Source organism: Dromiciops gliroides, chromosome 3, assembly GCF_019393635.1.
Source record: "Dromiciops gliroides isolate mDroGli1 chromosome 3, mDroGli1.pri, whole genome shotgun sequence".
NCBI lineage: Eukaryota > Metazoa > Chordata > Mammalia > Microbiotheria > Microbiotheriidae > Dromiciops > Dromiciops gliroides.
In genome coordinates this window covers 244,048,770-244,071,148 of record NC_057863.1, presented here as the reverse complement: position 1 = coordinate 244,071,148, position 22,379 = coordinate 244,048,770, and the positions used below count along the sequence as shown (strand labels likewise).

At 38.3% G+C, this 22,379-nt stretch overlaps 1 protein-coding gene across 2 annotated transcripts in view; it reads left to right on the top strand.

The window, feature by feature from the left end:
- RP2 (RP2 activator of ARL3 GTPase) overlaps positions 1-4,970 on the top strand; it is a 47,711-nt gene extending 42,741 nt beyond the window's left edge. For both annotated transcript variants that reach the window (XM_043998288.1, XM_043998289.1), the window contains one exon: positions 1,973-4,970. In XM_043998288.1, the coding sequence (XP_043854223.1) occupies positions 1,973-2,056 (84 nt within the window). In that variant the 3' untranslated portion in view covers positions 2,057-4,970. The remainder of the gene's footprint in view (positions 1-1,972) is intronic.
- Positions 4,971-22,379: the final 17,409 nt, after the last annotated feature.

The window sequence follows — 22,379 nt, the reverse complement described above, 5'->3', positions numbered from 1 at the left end:
ACACATCTTGTCCAGCTCCTTCATTTCACTCATGAGGAACCTGAGGCTCAGAGTGACTCCCTCAATGTAATAGGAATAGTAAGTACGCAGAGCCAGGACCAGAATGCAGGAGTTTTGACTCCAAGTCCATTGCTCATTATCCTTTTCAGTGCTGGATTTTAGATTTGAAACAATTTATTTTCTTAAGTTGGGGAAAAACTATTTCCAAGTACTGTTGAGCACTTTGGAAACACCATTATTGAAATGTAAAAATAACTTTTGCATGTTCTCAAACAATTTAAAGCCATCTGGGACCTCAGATCGTTTTAGCCAAGCTGCCAATTTAGATGAATAAACTTAGACCAGAGAGGCTAAATTAAATTACTTGCCCAAGGTCACAAGAAAGTAGCAGATCCAAAGTTGCATTTAGGTCCTTTTGACTGCTAGTCCTGTATTCTTAACACTATATGACATTACCTCTTCAATTTGATTTGCTAAGTACAAATCACTTATCTGTTTATTAAAGCAAATATCCAAAACACCTCTGCAAAGCCACATTTCCTTAGCCTAACTCTAGCTATCACTTACCCAGATTAGATATACCATGATTTGCTGCCATCCTTTGAGGCTTTTAAATTTCCAAATGTACATGTCTGTTACATTTGCTGATTTGTTTTGTTGAACTGTTTTCCTTTTCATTGTTATGAGAAAGGATGGGGATTTATTGGGAAGAAACTGGTATAAAAATATTTTAAAACATTAATAAAACATTAAAAGATAAATTTGAAAATCCCCAAATGTACCATTTACATTTATTTTTCTTTGTACTTGGAGTCAAGAGATCTAGATTTGAGTCCTACCTCCTCTGAGCTTTGTGACACATGGGTAAATGATTTAATAGCCCAGATCCTCAGTTTCCTTATTTGTAAAATGGGGGTAATCCTCACATTATCTAATGATCCAACAGCATGATTGTGAGCAAAGTGCTGTTATTGTTGTTTGATTACCCGTTCTCTCTAGTAAGTAGAACTATTAAATACTTTTAAAGTTTTTGCATTTCATGAAAACATTAAGATTGAGAGGAATGAATAAGATATGCCATAGAGCACTAAATTCTACCTACTAATAATAATTTCGCTATACTTGAAATGATATTGTTTTTAATATGGGACAGTTTAGAGAGATACATATAAATCATTATATGTGAATATTTTCTGGTTATTGGGAAATAACTATAGAAAACTTAGAAAAACAGAGGGAAAAAAATCACAAAAGATAAAAAATGTGGATTTCAATTAGCACTACTGGAGGGGACATAAAAATTGAAGAGATCACAAATCCATTTAGTGTGTGAGTTAAGTTGTTACTCTAATTTATGTGATTTAAGATTTCTGTAATAGAACCCATTTTTAAAGCATGAGCCATTTAAGTAGGTGCATACACAGATTTTGGATGGGAGAAATTTAAAACTCAAGATGTCTGTTTATGGGGTAGGGAGGGACTTTAAGCTTTCCTAGCTACTTTCACATCTCCATGACCTCATTTTTCTTAACAATCTGAATGTTAAGAGGGCAGGTGTTATGAGACAAAGAATGGTTAAGTGACAGTTAATAAAGACATTTAGTGACTGAGCCAGGATTAAAATCTAGGACTAGCCCAGTGCTCTTTGTATTATAGCATGAGACCTTTTGTATATAAACCAAAAGACTAAGAAGAAATAATGAAATTTCAAGTGTGCTTTTGGAAATGTTCTAATTTTACTTATTGAAGATTTTCATCATAGTATTTTTTAAAACTTTAACATTTAATTTGCAACTGTTGGAAATGTACTATATCCATTATAGGAAACTTGAATTTTGCATGTTATCTTGAATGAATCTTAGGATTCTATTTGGAGGGCAGCAAATTTTTGAGTAGGTTTAGTAGTGAGCAGGATGTTGGTATTTTGTGTTTATTTGTTACTAATATTTTTTGTCTCTTAAATTTAACATAGATGTTTGTATCAGAAAATAAAGTAACAGCTTCTGGAGATGTCGACAGCTTCTACAACTTTGCTGATCTGCAGATAGGAATGTGAAGTACAACATAGAACCATTACTTTGACATGAAGCCCAAATTTTCAACTTGTTTATGTAGGTTTTGATAGTATAATTTTCTGCACTAGGAGTATTTTTTAAACTAATGCTAAAATATTAAAAGATTATTGTTGAAGGAATCTGTTTAGTATGACATTTACTTGATGCATAACAGATAGTTCATCCTTAAAATTTACATTTAATGGATTTAAAGCATTTAAATCCTTCTCCCACTCTCTGTTCTCCCCTAGAACTGGAAGTTTCACATTTCTGAAATTAATTTAAATGAACTGTCAATGAAACAGCTACAAGAAGTTTTAGAAAGTGAATAAAATGTAGCACTAGGTGTATAGGATTTAAAACTTGGAGGGGGAGGGGCAGCTAGGTGGCACAGTGGATAAAGCACTGGCCCTGGATTCAGGAGTACCTGAGTTCAAATCCGGCCTCAGACACTTGACACTTACTAGCTGTGTGACCCTGGGCAAGTCACTTAACCCCCATTGCCCCAGAAAAAAAAAAGGGAAAAAAAACCAAAACAAAACTTGGAAGGGGTCTTAGAGATCCTTTACTGTAGTCCATGTTGTGGATGAGAACAATAAGAGCCTTTGTTGGTCAGGTGAGTTGCTAAAGGTCATACCTGATACTAAGGGACAAAACTAGGATTTGAAACCAGATTTTCCCTCTCTAAATCCATTGATTTTTTCCAAACTTAACCAAAACATGTTAACAAGATTGCCGTTTTAACATTAACATCTACAAAGAACATATTTGGGATTTTGTATATTACTTATTTTTATATAGTGCTATCAGAAAAGAAAACCTAACTAACAATTCATTAAACTTCTTAACTAAAATATTTAAATTCCTGATAATTTAGGCTATCACATTTGTTCCTTATTTGTTGGGATACCTCCTCTTTTTAGGAAGATTTGTTTCCATGACTATTTGTTCAAATCGATAAAGGAATTTCAAATATCGTTGACAAGGTTTTAAAAGAAATGATGGCTTTGTAATTACAAGATAAAACTCAAATGGGGGGCAGCTAGGTGGCGCAGTGGATAAAGCACTGGCCCTGGATTCAGGAGCACCTGAGTTCAAATCCGGCCTCAGACACTTGACACTTACTAGCTGTGTGACCCTGGGCAAGTCACTTAATCCCAGTTGCCTCACCAAAACAAAACAAAACAAAACAAAACCTCAAGTAGGTTAGGGCTAGTAGTTCTATTAATATATAAACTAAAGTTCTCAAACAAACTGATAGACATTGGATAAGTTGTTTTGCCAACTAGGTACACTAATCTATGAAAAGTGCAGCTTTGGAACTAAAAGTTTTACAACTCCTTTCAGGGGAGTGATGTATCAATCAATAGAAATGTAACTGTGACATGAAAAGTGAGTATGCTGTCCAGAAATAAGACTTCTCCTCTGATAACAGTATAGCATCAATATATTCATAACCAAAAAGCCAAATAAATTTGGTTTCCAAAAAATATTCTACATGTAAAAAACAAAATTAAAGTAACTTTTCAAACTATGTAGACTGTGTAATTGTTTGGGAGTGGGGTTGAGAGGAGTACATCATAATCTAAAATCATTCAAAATTCATAAATGTCTTAACAGGTTTAGGAAGGATTGAAATTAATCTTTCCATTGTGCAAAAGATACTATACAAGAAGGTGCTCCTTTTCATAAGTTTAAAAAAAGGGGAGGTATATTGGGAACCTTAATGCCGCGTTGATATGCCTAAACACAAGAAAATAACTTTTTTTTTTAATAAAAATAACTATTTTCAAAAATTCTTTTTCAGGTGATTATAAAATGTGAAAAATTTGAATCATGACATATATTCTCTTACTTTTAATAATGATTTGAAATGTCATTCATAACTGCTTCCATAAATTATATGCTTATAGTCAGAGTTAATGCAGTGTAATGACCATACACTTAAGTACTTAGTAAACCTCTATTATATACCTGATATTGTGCTGATTTTTTCCATTTCATTTCTTCAGCTTTGATGAGACCAGAAAATTCTGTAAGATTAAGGGAAAATGGTATGTTAAAGTAGAAGTAAAAATCAGATGTTTATTAATGTTTTGGCTATAACTAAAGGAATACTCGGTAATCCAGTTGGTATTAAGAGGACTCTTGCTTAGGTTAGTTGAATGAAAAAAAAGACAGATTTGGAAATAAAGAAAGAACTATTTGAAGTTCTAATCATGATTAAATTATAATCTATTGTTATACGTATGCCTTTCAAGACCAGAATTCTTAATCTTTTAAAAATAAAAATAAATATTGTACAAAAACTGTCATTTGGGTTTTATCTTTTCTGAGATATTCAAGTATAAGTTTAGAAATATGCTGTATAATTGAGGTGTTAATTTTGAATTTTTATCACATGCCTTTAGCATTTTTATTAGCCAGAGTCTAAAACTATATATACCTCACTTATTTAATTTAAGTTGATACTATTTATGTTCTTTTGAACATAAAGACTTGCTTTTATGAAAAAGTACTTTGATTTCCTATTATTTGAAGGGATTTAAAAAAATAAATGAAGTTGCATGCTAGCATAGTTTCCATTAATATTAACTTTGATAATGTCTGACTATATAGCATTTCTCTACAGAATGGCTTTCCAATTCATGGACACTTATTGTAATAATTGTTAATTCATTTTCCTAATATGTTATATTTAAACTCCCTACTAGCTTATGTCTTGTATAATATTACCTGCTTTATACAGTTTTTATATATTTAATGTCTAGCTTTTGTATATGTTTCATCTAGCATTTGTAAAATGGAATTCATAATAAACATTGTTAAAAATAAAATGTTTTAGTACTCACTTTATAGATTACTTACATGTTTCAGATACACACCAAAATTGTGTGTCATGATATAAATCTGTTTTAGTAGTAAAATAAAACCACATGAGCCATGTCCTGTTGTTTGTGTTTAATGCAAATTGAGCCCTACTTTAGCAGGCCACAGGATTTACACTATCATTTTGTTGACTGTATTACCCCAAATCACAAACACAAAATTTTAATGAGCTTTTATTTTAGATTTCTGAGCAAGAAAACAAAAATCTTTTCCAAAAGAAAACAGTGGGAATGTAGAAAATTAAGGAATCTGCTGAGAAAATATTCACTTAACTTAAATCTTAATAAGAACAAGCAAACCTTGAAAGTGGGTTCGGGTATATTTAGTATTCATATATTACACATCAATGAAGTATGTATTAAAGAGCTACTATAAACCCAACACTGGCTACAGAGGTTCAATAAGGGATATAAAATACTTAACACAAATCTACAATCTTCTTGGGAAGTTACAATAAAGTGTTTAATTAAAAGTTACTATGTGGGTGGTAGATTTAATGGTTTTTCAAATAAAAATTTTTTTTTGCTTTTTACTACTACTGAACCAGTAATTTTAAATTGTTTTTTTTAAAGAATAGGCAGTACTTAGGATCATAGGTTATAAATCACCAGCCCTGGATTCAGGAGTACCTGAGTTCAAATCTGGCTTCAAATACTTGAAACTTACTAGCTTTGTGACCCTGGGCAAGTCACTTAACTCCCATTGCCCCGCAAAAAAAAAAAAAAATCTCACATGGATCTCTTGAGGCCTTCCTATTTTAAAGAAAAATTTTATTACTGTCTTTTGTTTTTATATCACTTATATTTCCAAATACATCTCTTTCCTCTTATTCCCCTCATTAGGGACATATCTCTTTTTCTGCAACAGACATTTATTTTATTTTTTCCAGTTACATGTAAGGGTAGTTTTCAACATTCATTTTCATAAGATTTAGAGTTCCAAATTTTTCTCCCTCCCTCCCTTTCTTCCCCCCTCCACAAGACAGCAACCAATCTGGTATAGGTTATATGTGTTCAATCCACAAGTGCTCTTTTTATCAGTTCTTTCTATGGGAGTGGATGGTATGCTTCATCATTAGTCCCTTGGGATTGTCTTGGATCATTGTATTGCTGAGAGTAGTTAAGTCATTCACAATTGCTTATTGAACAATACTGCTGTCACTATGCACAATGTCCTCCCAGTTCTGCTCATTTTACTATACATCAGTTCACATGAGTCTTTCCAGGTTTTTCTGGGATCATCCTGTTTGTCATTTCCTATAGCACAATACCATTCCACTACAATCATAGACCACCATAACTTCTTCAGTCATTCCTCAGTTGATGGACATTCCCTTGATTCCCAATTCTTAGCCACCACAAAGAGTTGATATAAATATTTTTTGTACGAATTTTCCCTCTTCTCTTTTTCATGATTACTGTTTTCCTCCATCTTACTCCCTTCCCCATGATATTTACTGTATTGTCTATCTTCTTTCACCCTATCCCTCTTCAAAAGGGATTTCCTTCTCTCTGTCCCCTCCCCCAATCTCCCCTCCTTCTTTTGCCCCTCTCTCTTTATCCCCTTCCCCTCCTATTTTCCTGCAGGGTTAGATAGATTATTCCACCCAATTGAGTGTGTATGTTATTCCCTCCTTGAGCCACTTCTGATGAGATTAAGGTCTTTGAGCCAATTCTGATGAGTGTTAAATTCATTTATTGCCCTGCTCCTCCCCCATCTCTTCCCCAACTCCATAAGCCCTTTCATGTGTGATTTCACCCCATGCTACCTCTGCCCTTGCCCTCCCCCAGTGCATTCCTCTCACCCCTTAATTTTACCCTAAAGATGTCATCATGGGGCAGCTAGGTGACACGGGACAAAGCATTCACCCTGGACCCAGGGGGATCCTAGCCAAAACCCGGCCTTAGACACAAGACAGTCACCCACTACATGACCCCATGTATGTCCCCCAACTCCAATTTTTTATGGTTCTCTAGGGTCTTGTATTTTAAAGTAAAATTTTCCATTCAGTTCAGGTCTTTTCATCACAAAAGCCTGAAAGTCCTCTTTTTCATTGAAGTCCCATTTTTCCCTCTGAAAGATTATACTCAGTTTTGCCAGATATGTGATTCTTGGTTGTAATCCCAATTCCTTTGCCCTCTGGAATATCATCTTCTATGCCCTCCAGTCCTTTAATGTAGAAGCTGCTAGATCTTTTGCTATCCTGACTGGGGCTCCACTGTACTTGCATTCTTTCTTTTTGGCAGCTTGCAATATTTTCTCCTTGACCTGGGAGCTCTGGAATTTGGCTATAATATTCCTGGGAGTTTTCCTTTGGGGATATCTTTCAGGAGGTGATTGGTAAATTCTTTCAATTTCTATTTTACCTTCTGCTTCTAGACTATCAGGGCAGTTTTCCCTGACAATTTCTTGGAAGATGATGTCTAAGCTCTTTCCTTGATCATGGTTTTCAGGTAGACCAATAATTTTCAAATGATCTCTCCTGGACCTATTTTCCAGGTCAGCAGTTTTTCCCAGAAGATAATTCACATTGCCCTCTATTTTTTTATTCATCTGGATTTTCTTTACTGTGTCTTAGTTTCTCATAAAGTCATTGGCTTCCTTTTGTTCAATCCTAATTCTTATGCAATTATTTTTGTCAGAGTTTTTCCATTTGGCTTTTCAAGCTGTTGGTTTTTTTTTTCTCATGTCTTTGCTGCATCACCTTCATTTCTCTTTCCATTTTTTCCTCTACCTCTCTAACTTTACCTTCAAAGTCCTTTTTGAGCGCCTCTGTGGCCTGAAACCAATTTGTATTTTTCTTGGGAGCTTTAGATATAGGGGCCCTGATGTTGACATCTTCCTCTGAGGGTGCACCTAGATCTTCCTTGTCACTGAAAAAACTTTCTATGGTCCTCCCCCTTTTCTGACTTCTCATCTTGCTTTTCTTTTACTTGACTTTTAGCTCCTTAAAGTGAGGCACTGTTTCCAGGCTGCATTATCCCAAGCTTCAGAGGGTCCCAGGTGGTATGATTTAAGGAGCAGGTTCTTCACTTGCCTGGCCTGTTCTCTGGTCCATAGATGACCCCCAGACCAACTTGCTAATCAGCTAGCTTTGTGTGTTGTGATTGTCAGCTCCAACGAGCCTGTGTCCTTTCCCCACCTAGGCCACTGCTACTCAAACCTACCTCCTGCTTCCAAGCAGGGGTGAAAAACCCAAGTTCTGCCTCAGCACCAGCAGAGACCCCTGTAATCTCCCCCCTGCCAAGGGCTCAGCCCTCTCACCAGACTGTAAGCTTAGTTCCAGATGACACTGGCACTGCAGCTGATTCAGAGGCTCTTGGGGTCTCTCTCTGGTGAGGCCTTTCTGGGACTGGATCTGTGTCAGGGTGACTGTAGGATTGGACTCCACTCCAGTCTCATCACAGCAGCTTCCTCCTTTTGACCTTCCAAGCTGTCCTTGATTAGAAAATGATCTCAGCACATTTTTCTGTGGATTTTGCTGCTCTAGGAATTGTCCTATGGCATTATATTTTTTGGAGTGATCTTGTAGTGAGTTTGAGAGCTCACTGCCTTTCCTCCACCATCTTGGCTCTGGGACATATCTATTTTAACAGGATTTTTGGTTTTTGAGAGAGGGTGAGAGAGAGAACAATTAAGTAAAACCAACCTATCAACCAAGGGCAATAGTGACTTTGATATTCTATGCTTATAGTCCCCCACTCCAGCAAACAAGAAAGGTTGGTACATTTTCTCAAATCTTCCCCAAAACAAAATTTCTTTGTCATTATAATTAGACAATGTTTAGGGGTTGGGTTTTGTTTTTTGGTTCTTTCTATTTACATTGTCACCTTTGTGTATTTGTTTACTGATTCTGCTTACTTTATCACATACCAGTTCATATATCTTTCTGCATTCTTTGTTTGTAGCTTCTGCTTCTTACAGTGCAGTAGATATCCCATCACATTCATGTACCACAATTTGTTTAGCCACTCTTCATTTGATGGGGCAGCTAGGTGGTACAAGTGGATAGAGTGCAGGACCTGGAGTCAGGAAGACCTGAAAATCTATACCCATACACATACAAGCTGTGTGACCCTGGGCAAATCACTTAATCCTGTTTGCCTCAGTTTCCTCATCTGTAAAATGAGCTGGAGAAGGAAATGGCAAACCACTATAGTATTTCTGCCAAGAAAATCCCAATCAGGGTCACAAAGAGTTGGACATGACTAAAAAACAACAGTTGATGGGTATCTCTTGTTTCTAGTTCTTTGTGACCAAAACAGAATATTTTGGTTTTTAGAAGACTCTTTGACTACCTTTTGAGTGCATACTGTGAGAAAATTATTAATCATGGGATGTTTGGGGGACTCAGAGACCACCCCCCCCCCAGGAACTCTGGCTGGTTTTGCAGGGCTGGCCTAGAGTCAAAAGAAATTGCAAAAGAAATGTAGATTGACCTTCCTAACCACCTAAAGGAAGTTAACTCACTGGGGTGACCCCCCCCCCAAATCTAGTCAATCAATAGACTTGAATGTTACTGGCCAAATAGTTTGGGTCAAGGTGAAGTGGGGAGAGGGGGGTTGGCCTCTTATCTCCCCTGCTCTTCTCCATGCACCTCTCCCCATCCTGGGATTTTATGCTGGGCCTGGGATACTGGAAGTGGCAGCCATGTGGTCCCCACTCTCTCTTTTCTATCTTGGTATGCAGGGCTTTTGAACTCTAATTCTGAGCAATGTGCACTCGTGCGCTCTCTCTCTCTCTCTCTAATAAATACTTAATGCCCCAAACTGGTGCTATAGCCTCTAATTTATAAGTAGCAATATATTAGAAACCCCAGCCAAGTTCCCTAAAACTCAGGACAGAGATAGCACCCCCATATATTTTCAAATGACATAATACCTAGCAGTGGGATCTCTGGATCAAATGTGACCCTTTGTCACTTTTAAAGCATAATTTTTAAGCATGATACCAAATTAAATGTTTAAATGTGAAAGCTGAGATGCAGTGAAGTTATGATTTGTTCAAATATTACACAACAAGATATTGGCAGCTTTTTTGCTGATGTAACTTAGAAAGATCTAAAGAGATTCTCAAAGTATACTTACATTCTTTACCTACTTGGCCTTGCATTTCATGCACGAGAAAACCGGATTGTGAAAAATTGTTCTTAAAAAGTGTGACTTTGTCACTTGAGTTTTTTGGGGGGGAAAAGGTCTTCAAATAATCCTGACTTAGGATATCCTTTTCTTTTCTACACTAGATTCTTAGCAATGCATATTCAACCAATTTTGGGGTAGTCAAAGGTTGGTGATTGAGAGCTAATCTTTTGAAACCTGTAACCTGATATTGAGTTAACTGCTTATTAGCAAGGCAGACAGAGCTAGGGAAATTTGATAACACTAAATAATGGTTGCTTGCTTGCTTCCTTCCTTCCTTCTGGGACAATGAGGGTCAAATGACTTGCCCAGGGTCACACAGCTAGTAAGTGTCAAGTGTCTGAGGCCGGATTTAAACTCAGATCCTCCTGACTCCAAGGCAAGTGCTTTATCCACTGCACCACCTAGCTGCTCCCCCCTATTGTGGTTATGTCTAAAATGTACATCCCTTCTGTTGGGTAGCATGTTTTGATTATTGGTTCTCTGGAATCATGGTTAGTCATTGATCACATGCCTTTCAAAGGTGTTGTCTTTACAGTGTTGTATAAATTGTTGATCTGGTTCTGCTTATTTTACATCATTTCATAAAAGTCTTAAGTCTCATCCCTTTTAGCATTTCTTATGGTGTAAAAGTATTCTATCCCATTTGTATATCCATAATGTGTTCAGCCATTCCCTAATTGATGGGCATCGTCTTAATTTTCCAATTCTTTGCCCACTACAAGCAGTAGAGCAAATGTAATTACTGATAGAGCTGGTTATTTCTCTCTGTATTCGTTAACCTATTTTGTAAAAAGTTTATAGGATAATTAAAATGTTTTTGAGATGGTTGATTATCTGTGTCTCCACCCACACATTTGGCTGAGTGATGTTTGGCTGAATAAAGTGAGTTTGGCTTACTACACTTTTCCCCCTCCTTCTATGAACTCTTTTGAGGGGAGGAGAAACATTTATTAGGTACCTACTGTATTCTAGAAGCTGTGGTAGGCCAAAAGTATATAAGGAACAAAAGTGCAGTAGCTGGGGCAGCTAGGTGGCGCAGTGGATAAAGCACCGGCCCTGGATTCAGGAGGACTTGAGTTCAATTCCAGCCTCAGACACTTGACACTTACTAACTGTGTGACCCTGGGCAAGTCACTTAACCCTCACTGCCCCACCAAAAAAAAAATGCAGTAACCAGTGTACACAAGGAGTTCCTGCTCTATTAGGTTTACATACATTAATATATACAAAAGACAGATAAAGTGATTTGGGAATGGAAGATAATAGCATTTAGGGACATCAGTTGGGAAGGGCCTCATGTAGAAGATGCATCAGGTGAGTCTTGAATGGAACCAGAGATTCTAAGAGATTAGACCTGAGGAGGTATTGCACAACAGGCATGTGAAGTAGTGCAGAGATATGGAGAGAGGCAGATGTTGTCACCCATGAGGAACCCCAAGAATGAAGTGGAATGTACTTGAGTGGAATGAAGAATGTGTGAAAAGGATTACGGCATAGTATAATATAGGGTGGGCCAAAAGTTGAGAAGGGAGCTGATGTTGAATAAATTTTGAAAATGATTTTTTCTTCATTCCCTATACATATATACACATTTATTTCCTATATATACTGAATATGATGCTATGGTATTGTAAATGACAAACAAAAAATAAAGGAGTTATTAAATATTGAAATCCCTTTGTAGCTTTGGGCCCACCCTGTAGGTCTGGCAGAGTAGGTTAGGGTATGGTTGTGAAGAGCTCTGAATGCAAAATAGGCATTTTTCCTAGAGGATGCTGAATGGTGCAGCCTTAAGACGGCTGATTTTGGAGTCAAATGGCAAGAGGTGGCGTCCCAGCTCTCCTATTTATATTACCTGTGTGAATTTAAGCTAATTATTTCTCAGCTTTCTTGGGTGTAGAATGAAGAGGCTGGGGGTCCAAAGGTTACCCTCTAGTTACAGGACCTCTTTTTTTATCACACATAGGTTCCCTACTAGTTTTGTAGCAAAGTTATTGGAGTTCTGGATTATCAGGCATTATACTACCACAAAATTCACCTTGCCAGGATAACTGGTAGCTGCAGCAGCTAGAATCTATATACTTAGTGGATTTACCTCAGCTAAAGTCAACTTGAAAGTTGTTAGAATAACCGCAACAATAACAACAACAACAACAACAACAACAAACCATGTAGGTCCCTGCATTGGCCAGAACATGATGATAGGAACTGAGGAGCAACATCAAGTTTAAATAAAACCTGGTTCCTGCCCTCACAGAGTATAGATTGGGGGAGGGGGGATGTTGGCAGGACAGGACAACAACACAGTGACTAAAATCACCATTGTTGCAACATAAGTACATTAGATGCAAAGTGAAGTAAGCAGTCAGGAAACAAAATATGCAACTTCATCGATGTAAATGGAAAGAACCACAAATAATCTAAGATGAATGGTGCCAAATTACAAAACAATAAGTTTGAAGACCCCAAAGAAGAGATAAGAGAAAATACCTTCCCTGACTCTTGCAGAGTTGGGGGAACCATGGGTGTGGAATACTGCATATAACGGAGCTAGCTAGGTGGTACAGAGGATAGAGAGATGAGCCTAGAGTCAGGAAGGCCTAGATTCAAATCTAGCCTCAGACACTAGCCATGTGATGCTGGGCAAGTCACTTAAAATCTGTTTGACTCAGTTTCCTCATCTATAAAATGGAGATAATAAATAGCACCTACATCTCAAGAGTTCTGAGGCTCAAATGAGATTATAAAGTGCTTAGCACAGTGCCTGGCACATAGCAAATGCTATATAAATGTTAGCTATTATTATTGTTATTGGTGGTAGCAGGGTTGGGGGTGGAGGAGGAGGAGGCAGCACTATATAAGTATTAGTCAGATTTGTGTTCTATGTATTGATCCGTTTGCTAATTTCTATTTTTTAAAAAAATCTTCATTTATAAGGGATGGCTCTCCGAGGGGAGGAGAGATGCAGGGGAAAACTAGGTGATATAAAACAAACAGATCAATCAAATCTATTAAAAGAACCATGCAACAAAGTACCATGGTAAGTTCATGGCAGGTGATAGCAAGAAAGGATGGGGTTCGGGGAAGGCAGTACAGAAGAGGTGCATTATAGAATCTCAAACAGAAAGGGATTTCAGAGACTATCCAGTCCAATCCCCTCATTTTAAAGATGTAAAAACTAGGATCCAAAGAAAGTTAAGTGACTAGCCCAAGGTTGCACCTGTGGTGAGCAACTGAGATGGGCTTTGAACCTCAGATCTTCTTGATGTAGGGATGGATTTAATTAATCAAATTGATCATGAGGCGTCCCAAAGAATTACAAGACTCAGTGACTCAGTTTCCCAAGTTTTATTAAAATACTGTGAGGTCACAGGGAGACACCATGGAGATAAGTGTCTCCAACAGGGGGATGAAAATGGTTGTATTTATAGTGAGAAAAAGTAGATTATCTCCTCATTATCTTAATCTCCTCCTTAAGGAGATAAGTGGGAGATCTTATTCTAATTTGGAGTTCCTGGGGTCCTAAGACAACCCTTGAAGTGGGTACCTTTTTCCTTTATAACGACTGGAGTGATGCCACCTACTGGAGAGTTACTGTAGGAAAGCTCCACCATGAGGAGAAGGCATCTAAGGGCAAGCCATGTGTCAGGAAGTAACATTTGCTCGTGGGTACTGTCTATCAAAGCTACCAGCCAATTAGCTTGAAGCTGGGTGTGCATGTGGATGGGATGTTCCCAGTTTCACAGCAGGCTTGTGGGAGGAAGAAGGGGTGAGGCTGGCTCTCTCAATCTCTTTCAGCAGCACGCTCGTGGAGAGTGGAGCAGAAATGCATGCCTCCTGAGATAAATAGTTGAATCTAGGCCTCTTTCTCTCTCTCTTCACCAAATTCTTATTCTCCTTAATAAATGCTTAAAAGTCTAAACTCTTGCTAAAGCTAATAATTTATTGCCAACCACTCATTAGATATTTTAGACAGACTAGCTAGAATTTTAGCTCCTTACACCTTGGAGGTATGTTTTTGGGGTTTACACATTACAAGATGAACCTGAGGAAACATTTGATCTTTTCTGCGTATGTTCATAAAGACATGTTTAAATTTGTCAGACCCAGAGGGTCTCTGTGTTTTTGATATCTCTTAAGATCTGGTTTCTAGGGTGTCCTGTCATCTAGGAATATCAATGGTTATTAATGGTTAATGGTCCCTGGTTACTGTCTGTTGATGGTGAGGGTTGATAGGAACAAACCCTCTTGGTTACTGTAAGAATACAAACCTTAGTTTCTCTGTTAACCCTTTTAGGTACTATTGATAAGAACTCATGCCTCAATTTATCTGTTAACCCTTTTTAGCTTCCATTACTGTGACTTGCAGTCAGTGCTCTTTCCACTGTATCACATGATGGACTTTAAAGAATGCATCTAGGTAGCACAGTACATCTTTTTGAGTTCACATCTGTCCTCAGACACTAGTTGTGTGACTGTGGGCAAGTCACTTTACCCTGTTTGCCTCAGTTTCCTCATCTGTAAAATGAATTATAGAAGGAAATGAAAGACCACTCCAGAACCTTTGCCAAGAAAACTCCAAATGGGGTCACAAAGAGTTGACACGACTGAGATTGAACAACAAAAATAATTCAACAGATCAGGGAGAGAAAGGAGAACTATTATACTTATCAGGATAGGCCAAGGAAAAAAAAAAGGTATAGACATGCTCTCAGGGCAGAGAATAGTGCGGTCTTGCTGGGGCCTAGAATGGCATGACTTAGAATGGTACCAAGTTGTAATCGTCTTTGACTCCTTTTTTGGGGGAGGGAGAGGTGGGAAGAAGACACTGAATATTTTTGAGCAGATGAATAGCATGACCAGATGTTTTTATATGATCATTTTGGTGACAGGATATACCAGAGTGGGCAGAGTAAAATTGGGAAGACATGTTAAGAAATTTTTGTAGCTGTCCAAGTTGGGTGGTAATTATTATGTCCCTGGGGTACCTCAGAAGTTTTCTGGGGGAACTCAAGGAACTATCCAAAGGACAGACACACCTAAAGAAGTCAGTCTGCCCCACCCCTCAGGGAGATAATCCTATTAGGCATAGCTACTGCCTGAGCAGAGCCAAGGGGACAGAGATAACTCCAGAAGTCCTTTCATTCAAGCCTTCACTCAAAATTTCCCCAACCCCAAAGGGAACTTTCCACAGTCAGATGATCACCCCATCAGTCCCTCCACCATCTTTCCTCTATAAAAGTTTTTCTCCTGCTCGAGGAGATAGATATCTCAGACAACCACATCTCTGGAACTATCTCCTCTTGAGACTTATCTTGAGATTTCCTTTCTCTAGTGCCCAAATAAAATATTATTTTATTCTAATTGGATTTGTGTGTGAGAGGGTATAATTCTTGTGTGGTTTTTGTTGTTGTTTACTTATTTATTTGAAATTTTAAGTTCCAAATTCTATCCATCTCTCATTCCCTCCCTCCCTACCCTCTCCCCTCCCCAAGGTTGCAAGCAATCAGTATAGGTTACACATGTGCAATTCTGTAAAACATTACCATATTAATCATTTTACATAAAAAGACTCAAGTTAAAAAAAGAGCGCAAAATACCATGCTTCAGTCTGTGTTCAATCAATATAAGTTCTTTCTCTGGAGGTGGATAGTATGCTTCATCATTAGTCCTTTGGGATTGTCTTGGATTATTGTATTGCTGAAAGTAGTCAAGTCATTCACAACTGCTCATTGAACAATACTGCTGTCACTGTACACGGTGTCCCCCCAGTTCTGCTCACTTCACTATACATCAGTTCATATGAGTCTTTCCAGGTTTCTCTGAAATCATCCTGCCTGTCACTTCTCACTGCACAATAACATTCCATTGCAATCATATACCACAGCTTGTTCAGTCACTCCCCAATTGATGGACATTCCTTCGATTTCCAATTCTTAGCCACCACAAAGAGTTACTATAAATATTTTTTTTGGCACATTTTTTTTCCTTTTCTTTTTCACAGTTATTATTGTTAACTGTTTCCATCCTATTCCCTTCCCCATGATATTTACTCTATTATTCTATCTTCTTTCAGAGGGTATAATTCTTTTTTTTCTTTTTTTTTTCTTTTTTGCGGGGCAATGGGGGTTAAGTGACTTTCCCAGGGTCACACAGCTAGTAAGTGTCAAGTGTCTGAGGCCGGATTTGAACTCAGGTCCTCCTGAATCCAGGGCCGGTGCTTTATCCACTGCACCACCTAGCTGCCCCAGAGGGTATAATTCTTTAAAGAGGAATTCCTGAGGACCCCCACACTAACCATTTCCCCTGTGACAGTAATGATGAACTGTGTACAACAGTCCTAGAGAGAAGTGGAAATGGAACTGACTGACAGGTCTCAGGAGCTGATTGGATAGAGAACTAAGAAAAGGGAGAGAGAGAAAGCCAGAAAAATAACCCCAATTTTATCAATATTCTGAACCTGACAAACACCAACATATGAATTCCATATACAAAGACCAAAGTGATTGTAGGAGGCAAAAAGAAGTTAATAGAAAAACCTAAGACCCAAGCTCTAATACAGATATTAGCTCTAAAAGGGAGTCAGATTCTAGTTAATGTATAACTTATGTTAGGTTCTTGTACTCGTAGTGATCAACATCCATAACGGACCAGAATGGGTAAGGTCAAAATAACAGTAAAGGAAAAAGACAACCTATAGAAATTCTAATGAAAAATGATTATATTTTGAAACTAGTCATGGGAACCAGAAAGAGACATGCCTGGAAAAGGCCAAATTTGTCCCCAGGTTCACCTTATGACGTGTAAACCCCCAAAACACACCTCCACTGAAAAAGGTACCTGCCTCAGGGATTGACTTAGGACCCCCAGGAACTCCAAATTAGGATAAGCCCTCCCTTGTAACACCCCTAGGTGAAGAATATTATAATGAGTAGGAAGGCCCTCCCTTGTACCTCCCCAAGGTGGAGATTATTATAATGAGACTGATAATCAATTTATCTATACTATAAATATAACTATCTTTTCTTTCACTATTCAAGAGATACCTTTCCAATATTCTGGTTGCTCCCTGTGGTCACCCATAGTATTGCAATAAAACTTGGGAAACTAAGTCACTGAGTCTTGTAATTCTTTTGGGACAATCAATTTGACCCCAAATTCCAGCCCACATCAAAAGGAAGAAGATCACATATGAAACCTCAAATCCATATTATGAGTTGGGATTGGGGGTGTGGGGTGTGTGGGGGGGTGCTGGTTGTTGGTTTTTGCTTTTGTTTTGTTTTGTTTTGTTTTGTTTTGAGTTATCTCCAGCTTCAATGGCAAAGTCTTGTTTGGAATTGAAGGCTCTTCACAATCTGCCCCCTTCTTACCATTTTGTTCTATACTTTGCTCCCCACTACGCTCTCAAAATCTTACAATACCAACCTAGTTGCTGTTCCTTGCATGTGACACTCCTCTCTTTGCAGTGGCCCTTGTCCATTCTTGGAATACCTTCCTTTTCTTAACCCAGATTCTTAGAAACTCCGACTTCCTTCAAGACTCACTTCAAATGATACCTCCTGCAAGAGGCTTTCCCAGGACCCCTAGTCATTTAAGTCTTTACCCTCTAAGATTATCTGTGTATCTTGTATTTACATATTTATTGATGTGTCCCCCATTAGTATTTTAACTCTTTGAGGGCAGAAACTGTTTGTGTTTTCCTTTTTATCATCTGCATTAAGTAATTAAGTAGTTATTAATTCTTGTTGATTGGTTGTGTCTGCTCTCTAGTTGACCTAATCTGATGAGACACAAAGCATTTATCCCCCGTAGAAATTTTGGTAGAATTTAGAACCTTGATGTTTTTGTCATGTAGGGATCCCATGAAATTTCTCCTCCAACTGTTCCATGACTCCTTGGTGAGATCCTCAAATATCACTGCTCTACACATCCTGGCTGGTGTCCTGCCTCCTTGAGTTTTTCCTCCTGGTGGGTTAAAGTGGCATTTCCTTTCATTTTTTTAGTTACTGTTTTTGTTATGGGAGTATTATGGGTCCCGGATACCCCAGAAATTGTCTGGGGAGGAAAAGGAACTGTTTCCTTGAAATCCCAGGAGTTTTCCCTTGAGATCAAGGAAGCTTCTCCTTGGGCTCAGCCAAAGGACAGACACACCCAAAGAGATAAGCAGCACCGGATCTAACTGAGCAAGCTCGAAGACCATCACCCCTCATTCCAGTCCTCCTTACCACCTCGGTGAGGTAATCCTGTTAGGCATGGCTGCACCAGAAGGGGACACAGAAACTGCCCACCAGCAGACTGCTCTGACCCACCAGGATGGAGTTAACGCCCATCACCAGATTGCCCACGACCCATCATCAAACTACCCCAACCCACCACCAGACGACTTCCAACCCATCACCCAATAAGGAACATTTTACCCATGCCTTCTTAGCCCTATAAAAGGGCGCTCCCCAGGCTAGTCGGGGAGGAAAATGTTTTTAAACCTTCCTCCTGGCCAGTTTCTCTTGTACCCCAATAAACCTGTTCTTTTATTCCTAAATAGGACTTGTTCAAGAGTGTAATTCTTTACAGAGGAATCCTAAGGATCCATGTGCTTTCTCCCCCATATCAGTTTCCTTCATTGGACAGTGGTAACAGCCAAGCTCTGTTGGGAAATTGTTGATGGAATGCTGTACTTATCTACATTCAGTACTTTTGAAAAACCTTAAGGTAACTAAATCCCATGGCTCAAATGAATAAATATCCTTGAAATTAAACCTTCAGAAAGAGGTATTCAGAGTTTTCTGTTATTTTACTAAAGGTGAAAGGATTAAACTGTATTAATTTAAAAAACCCATTATTTTGGAATCATTAAATATTTTCTTGCTTGCTGAGTTTTGTCTGGTGTGATGTGAAGTCAATTCAAGTCAATGAGCATCGATTAGGTATATTCTATGTTCCAGGAACTATGCTAAAGCACCGGGTGGTACAAATAAAGGCAAAAAACCAGTCCCTTGGGGGCAGCTAGGTGGCGCAGTGGATAGAGCACCAGCCCTGGATTCAGGAGGACCTGAGTTCAAATCCAACCTCAGACACTTGACATTTACTAGCTGTGTGACCTTGGGCAAGTCACTTAACCCCAATTGCCTCACCAAAAACAACAACAACAAAACAAACAAAAAACCAGTCCCTTTTCTCAAGAAGCATTTAATCTAATTGGGGGGGGGGCGGGGAAGACTACATGGAAACAGATATGTATGTACAAGACAGATACAGAATAAAATGGAAATCATTTCGGGGGAAGGTACACTAACATTTTGTTCATCAGGATTACAAATCTGTAGATTTGTTTTCAATCGTATTTCTTTGTTATTTCATTGTTATTCAATCACATTTGACTCTTTATGACCCCATTTGGGGTTTTCTTGACAGAGTGATTTGCCATTTCCTTTTACAGGTGAGGAAACTGAGGCAAACGGGAAAGTAATTTGCCTTCAGGAACACAGTTAGTAAGTGTCTGATGATGGATTTGAACTCAGGTCTTCCTGACTCCAGGCCCAGCACACTGAATTCTATCCACTCTGCCACCTAACTGCCCCCCACCCCAAGCCATTACATATAATGAGTATTTTAAAAGACAAAGGAAAGGGGTGGGGGGAATCAGCAAAACTGCTGATTATATTAAAAAGGTTTGAAAATATGTGCAATGTACAACACTTAAAGAGATGGGATAGGAGAGTCTTCTCAAATCTCTTCTTTCAATCCATGCTTGCTCTTTGTACTTTTTTCAGCATTTACTTTTTTTTGGGGGGGGGCAGGTGTTTTTGTTTACATTGTTGTAGTCTTTGTGTATATTTGTGTATATTGTTTTATTGCCTCAGCTTGGGTAGATCTTTCCTTGCTTCTTTGCACTCTGCATAGTCATCATTTCTTACAGGTGCAGTTACAGTCATGTTGTTTGTTTTTTAATGGAGAAAGGGAAGTTGGTGAGAGACTAGGAACCTGGAGAGCTTTGAGTACAGGCCTAGGAGCAAAGACCTCCAGCAGTCTAATTTTCACCTTAGTTCTGCCACTCACTGGGGCCTCCTACAAGTTGCTTACCATTAAGATTGAATCGAACTCATTTGTAATTGGAGTCATAAAAATGAACTTGCAAGGTGTAAGAGGGACCGCTAATTAGCTGATGTTTGTAAAATGCTTTGGAGAAGAAAATGGTCTATAAATCTTAAGTATTATTGTATTGAGCAAAATGTGCGTGGTTTTCTTTTTAAAGTACTCCCTGCTGTAAATAGGCCAGTGAATAGAAAACTGCATGTCAAAGAGGTTGTTGTTGAGACCTAAGTATGGCTTTCCTATTGGTTAATGTACATTGCACCACCGACCAGGAAGGGGCCTGGGGGTTGTGGATTGGGAGAAAAGTTCTTTGCAAAACTTAAAGCCTATGGAAATGTGAGCCTGGAGCTAGTTTGAAGAATGGGACCACAGAGTCCCGCAAGCACTTAGTTCACTTAAACTTTTTAAACAAAAGCTTTACTGTTATTTTGTTTCCACTCCACACTCTTCACCCCAGCTTTTAGATAGACTGCATATTACTTTGTATTCGTTTTTAACATTACTGTACACCCTGAAGTATTTTCTCCCTTTGTGTATTTGTCCAAATTTTGAGAATAAGTGGAAAAAGGCATTACCTCCCCCGTCCTCCCCTTTTAAAAAGCATTTTCCCAGAGTGTTTTTGCTGGATTTTGTTATTCCCTCTGATGTAAATGTTCTGTGAAAAGATTTTAATGAGAAAGAGATTTTTCCATCTAAAATAATATATTTCAAATGATATATATTTCAAATGTATTTACTACATAAAATGTATTTTTTTTTCAGTATAGAAATAGACCTGACTTCATAGGATCATACAGGCACATTAAGAATGATCATAGATTTAAAAGCTAGAAGAAACTCAAGAGGCAATCAAATCCAACCTCCTTCATTTTACAGATGAGACACCGGGCACAGAGAAGTAGTTTGGTTTGTACAGTCAAACTGCTAGTATCAGGATTTGAAACTTTCTCTATTTGGCTCTAAAATATTCCCAAAGTGGGGCAGCTAGGTGGTGCAGTGGATGGAGCACCAGCCCTGGAGTCGGGAGGACCTGAGTTCAAATGCAGCCTCAGACACCTGACACTAGCTGTGTGACCCTGGGCAAGTCACTTAACCCCAATTGCTTCACCCCCCCCCCCAAAAAAAAAGATTAGGAAAATATCTCCAATGTTTTTTGTCCTTCTTATCCCAAAGGTTTTCAATACTTCCAGACCAACATTTATTGGGTTTCATCAATATATTTCTATTCCTAAAGTGCTCTGTGGATAAATTAGTGGATGGCGCTTTTTTTGTGTGTGTGTGTGTGAGGCAATTGGGGTTAAGTGACTTGCCCAGGGTCACACAGCTAGTGCTAAGTGTCTGAGGTCAGATTTGAACTCAGGTCCTCCTGAATCCAGGGCCAGTGTTTATCCACTTTGCCACCTAGTTAGCTGCCCCCTCTGTGGATAAATTAGCTTGAAAAATACTGCCCTAAACAATTTTGTTCAGTCTTTCCCTCCCCCTCCTCTCTCAATAGTCAATACAGTCAGGGGCAGTCACTTAACCCCAATTGTCTCACTAAAAAAAAAATAGTTAATACAGTCACTTTTTAATCTCTATTCTGAAATAGTAACTATAAATGTCAGGAAGGTCTCCTTGGGGCTTCAGTTTCAAAGGCAATAAGAGGATAGCAACATCTAGACAACATTTGTTTTCCCTAATGTTTGGTGTATGCCTCTATTCTTGTATTAGAAAACATTTTGCATTAAGTCTAGGTGGGATTTATTTGGGGGCTAAGGCAAGGAAAGGGTTAAATTTTAAAAGTTGCCTGAAGGTAGAAAGGTCCAAATAGCATCCAACCTTTAATTCCACCCAGCTCTTCTTCTTTTTCTCCATTTCCCCTTATACTTTACCCAAGCTATCAGGGGTGATACTGTTCAACTGTAAACTGATAATTGTAAATGAATAGGCTTGGTCAGGGAACAAGGTGAGTATTTCCTGTAGGAATTTATAGAAATGCATCTCTTCCAGCCTTCTGAAAATAGAGTAGAACACTAGAGTGGGGCTTCATAGATGTCCTCTAGTTCGTCTTCTAATACAAAACTATTTTTTTTTTTGCACTAGACTTAAAACTTGAATTGGCTGTGTGACCCTGAGCAAGTAAATCACTTTATTCCAGTTTCCTCAGTTGTAAAATGAGGCAGTTGGGTAAGACAATTTCTTTTTTAAAAAAAGTATTTAATTT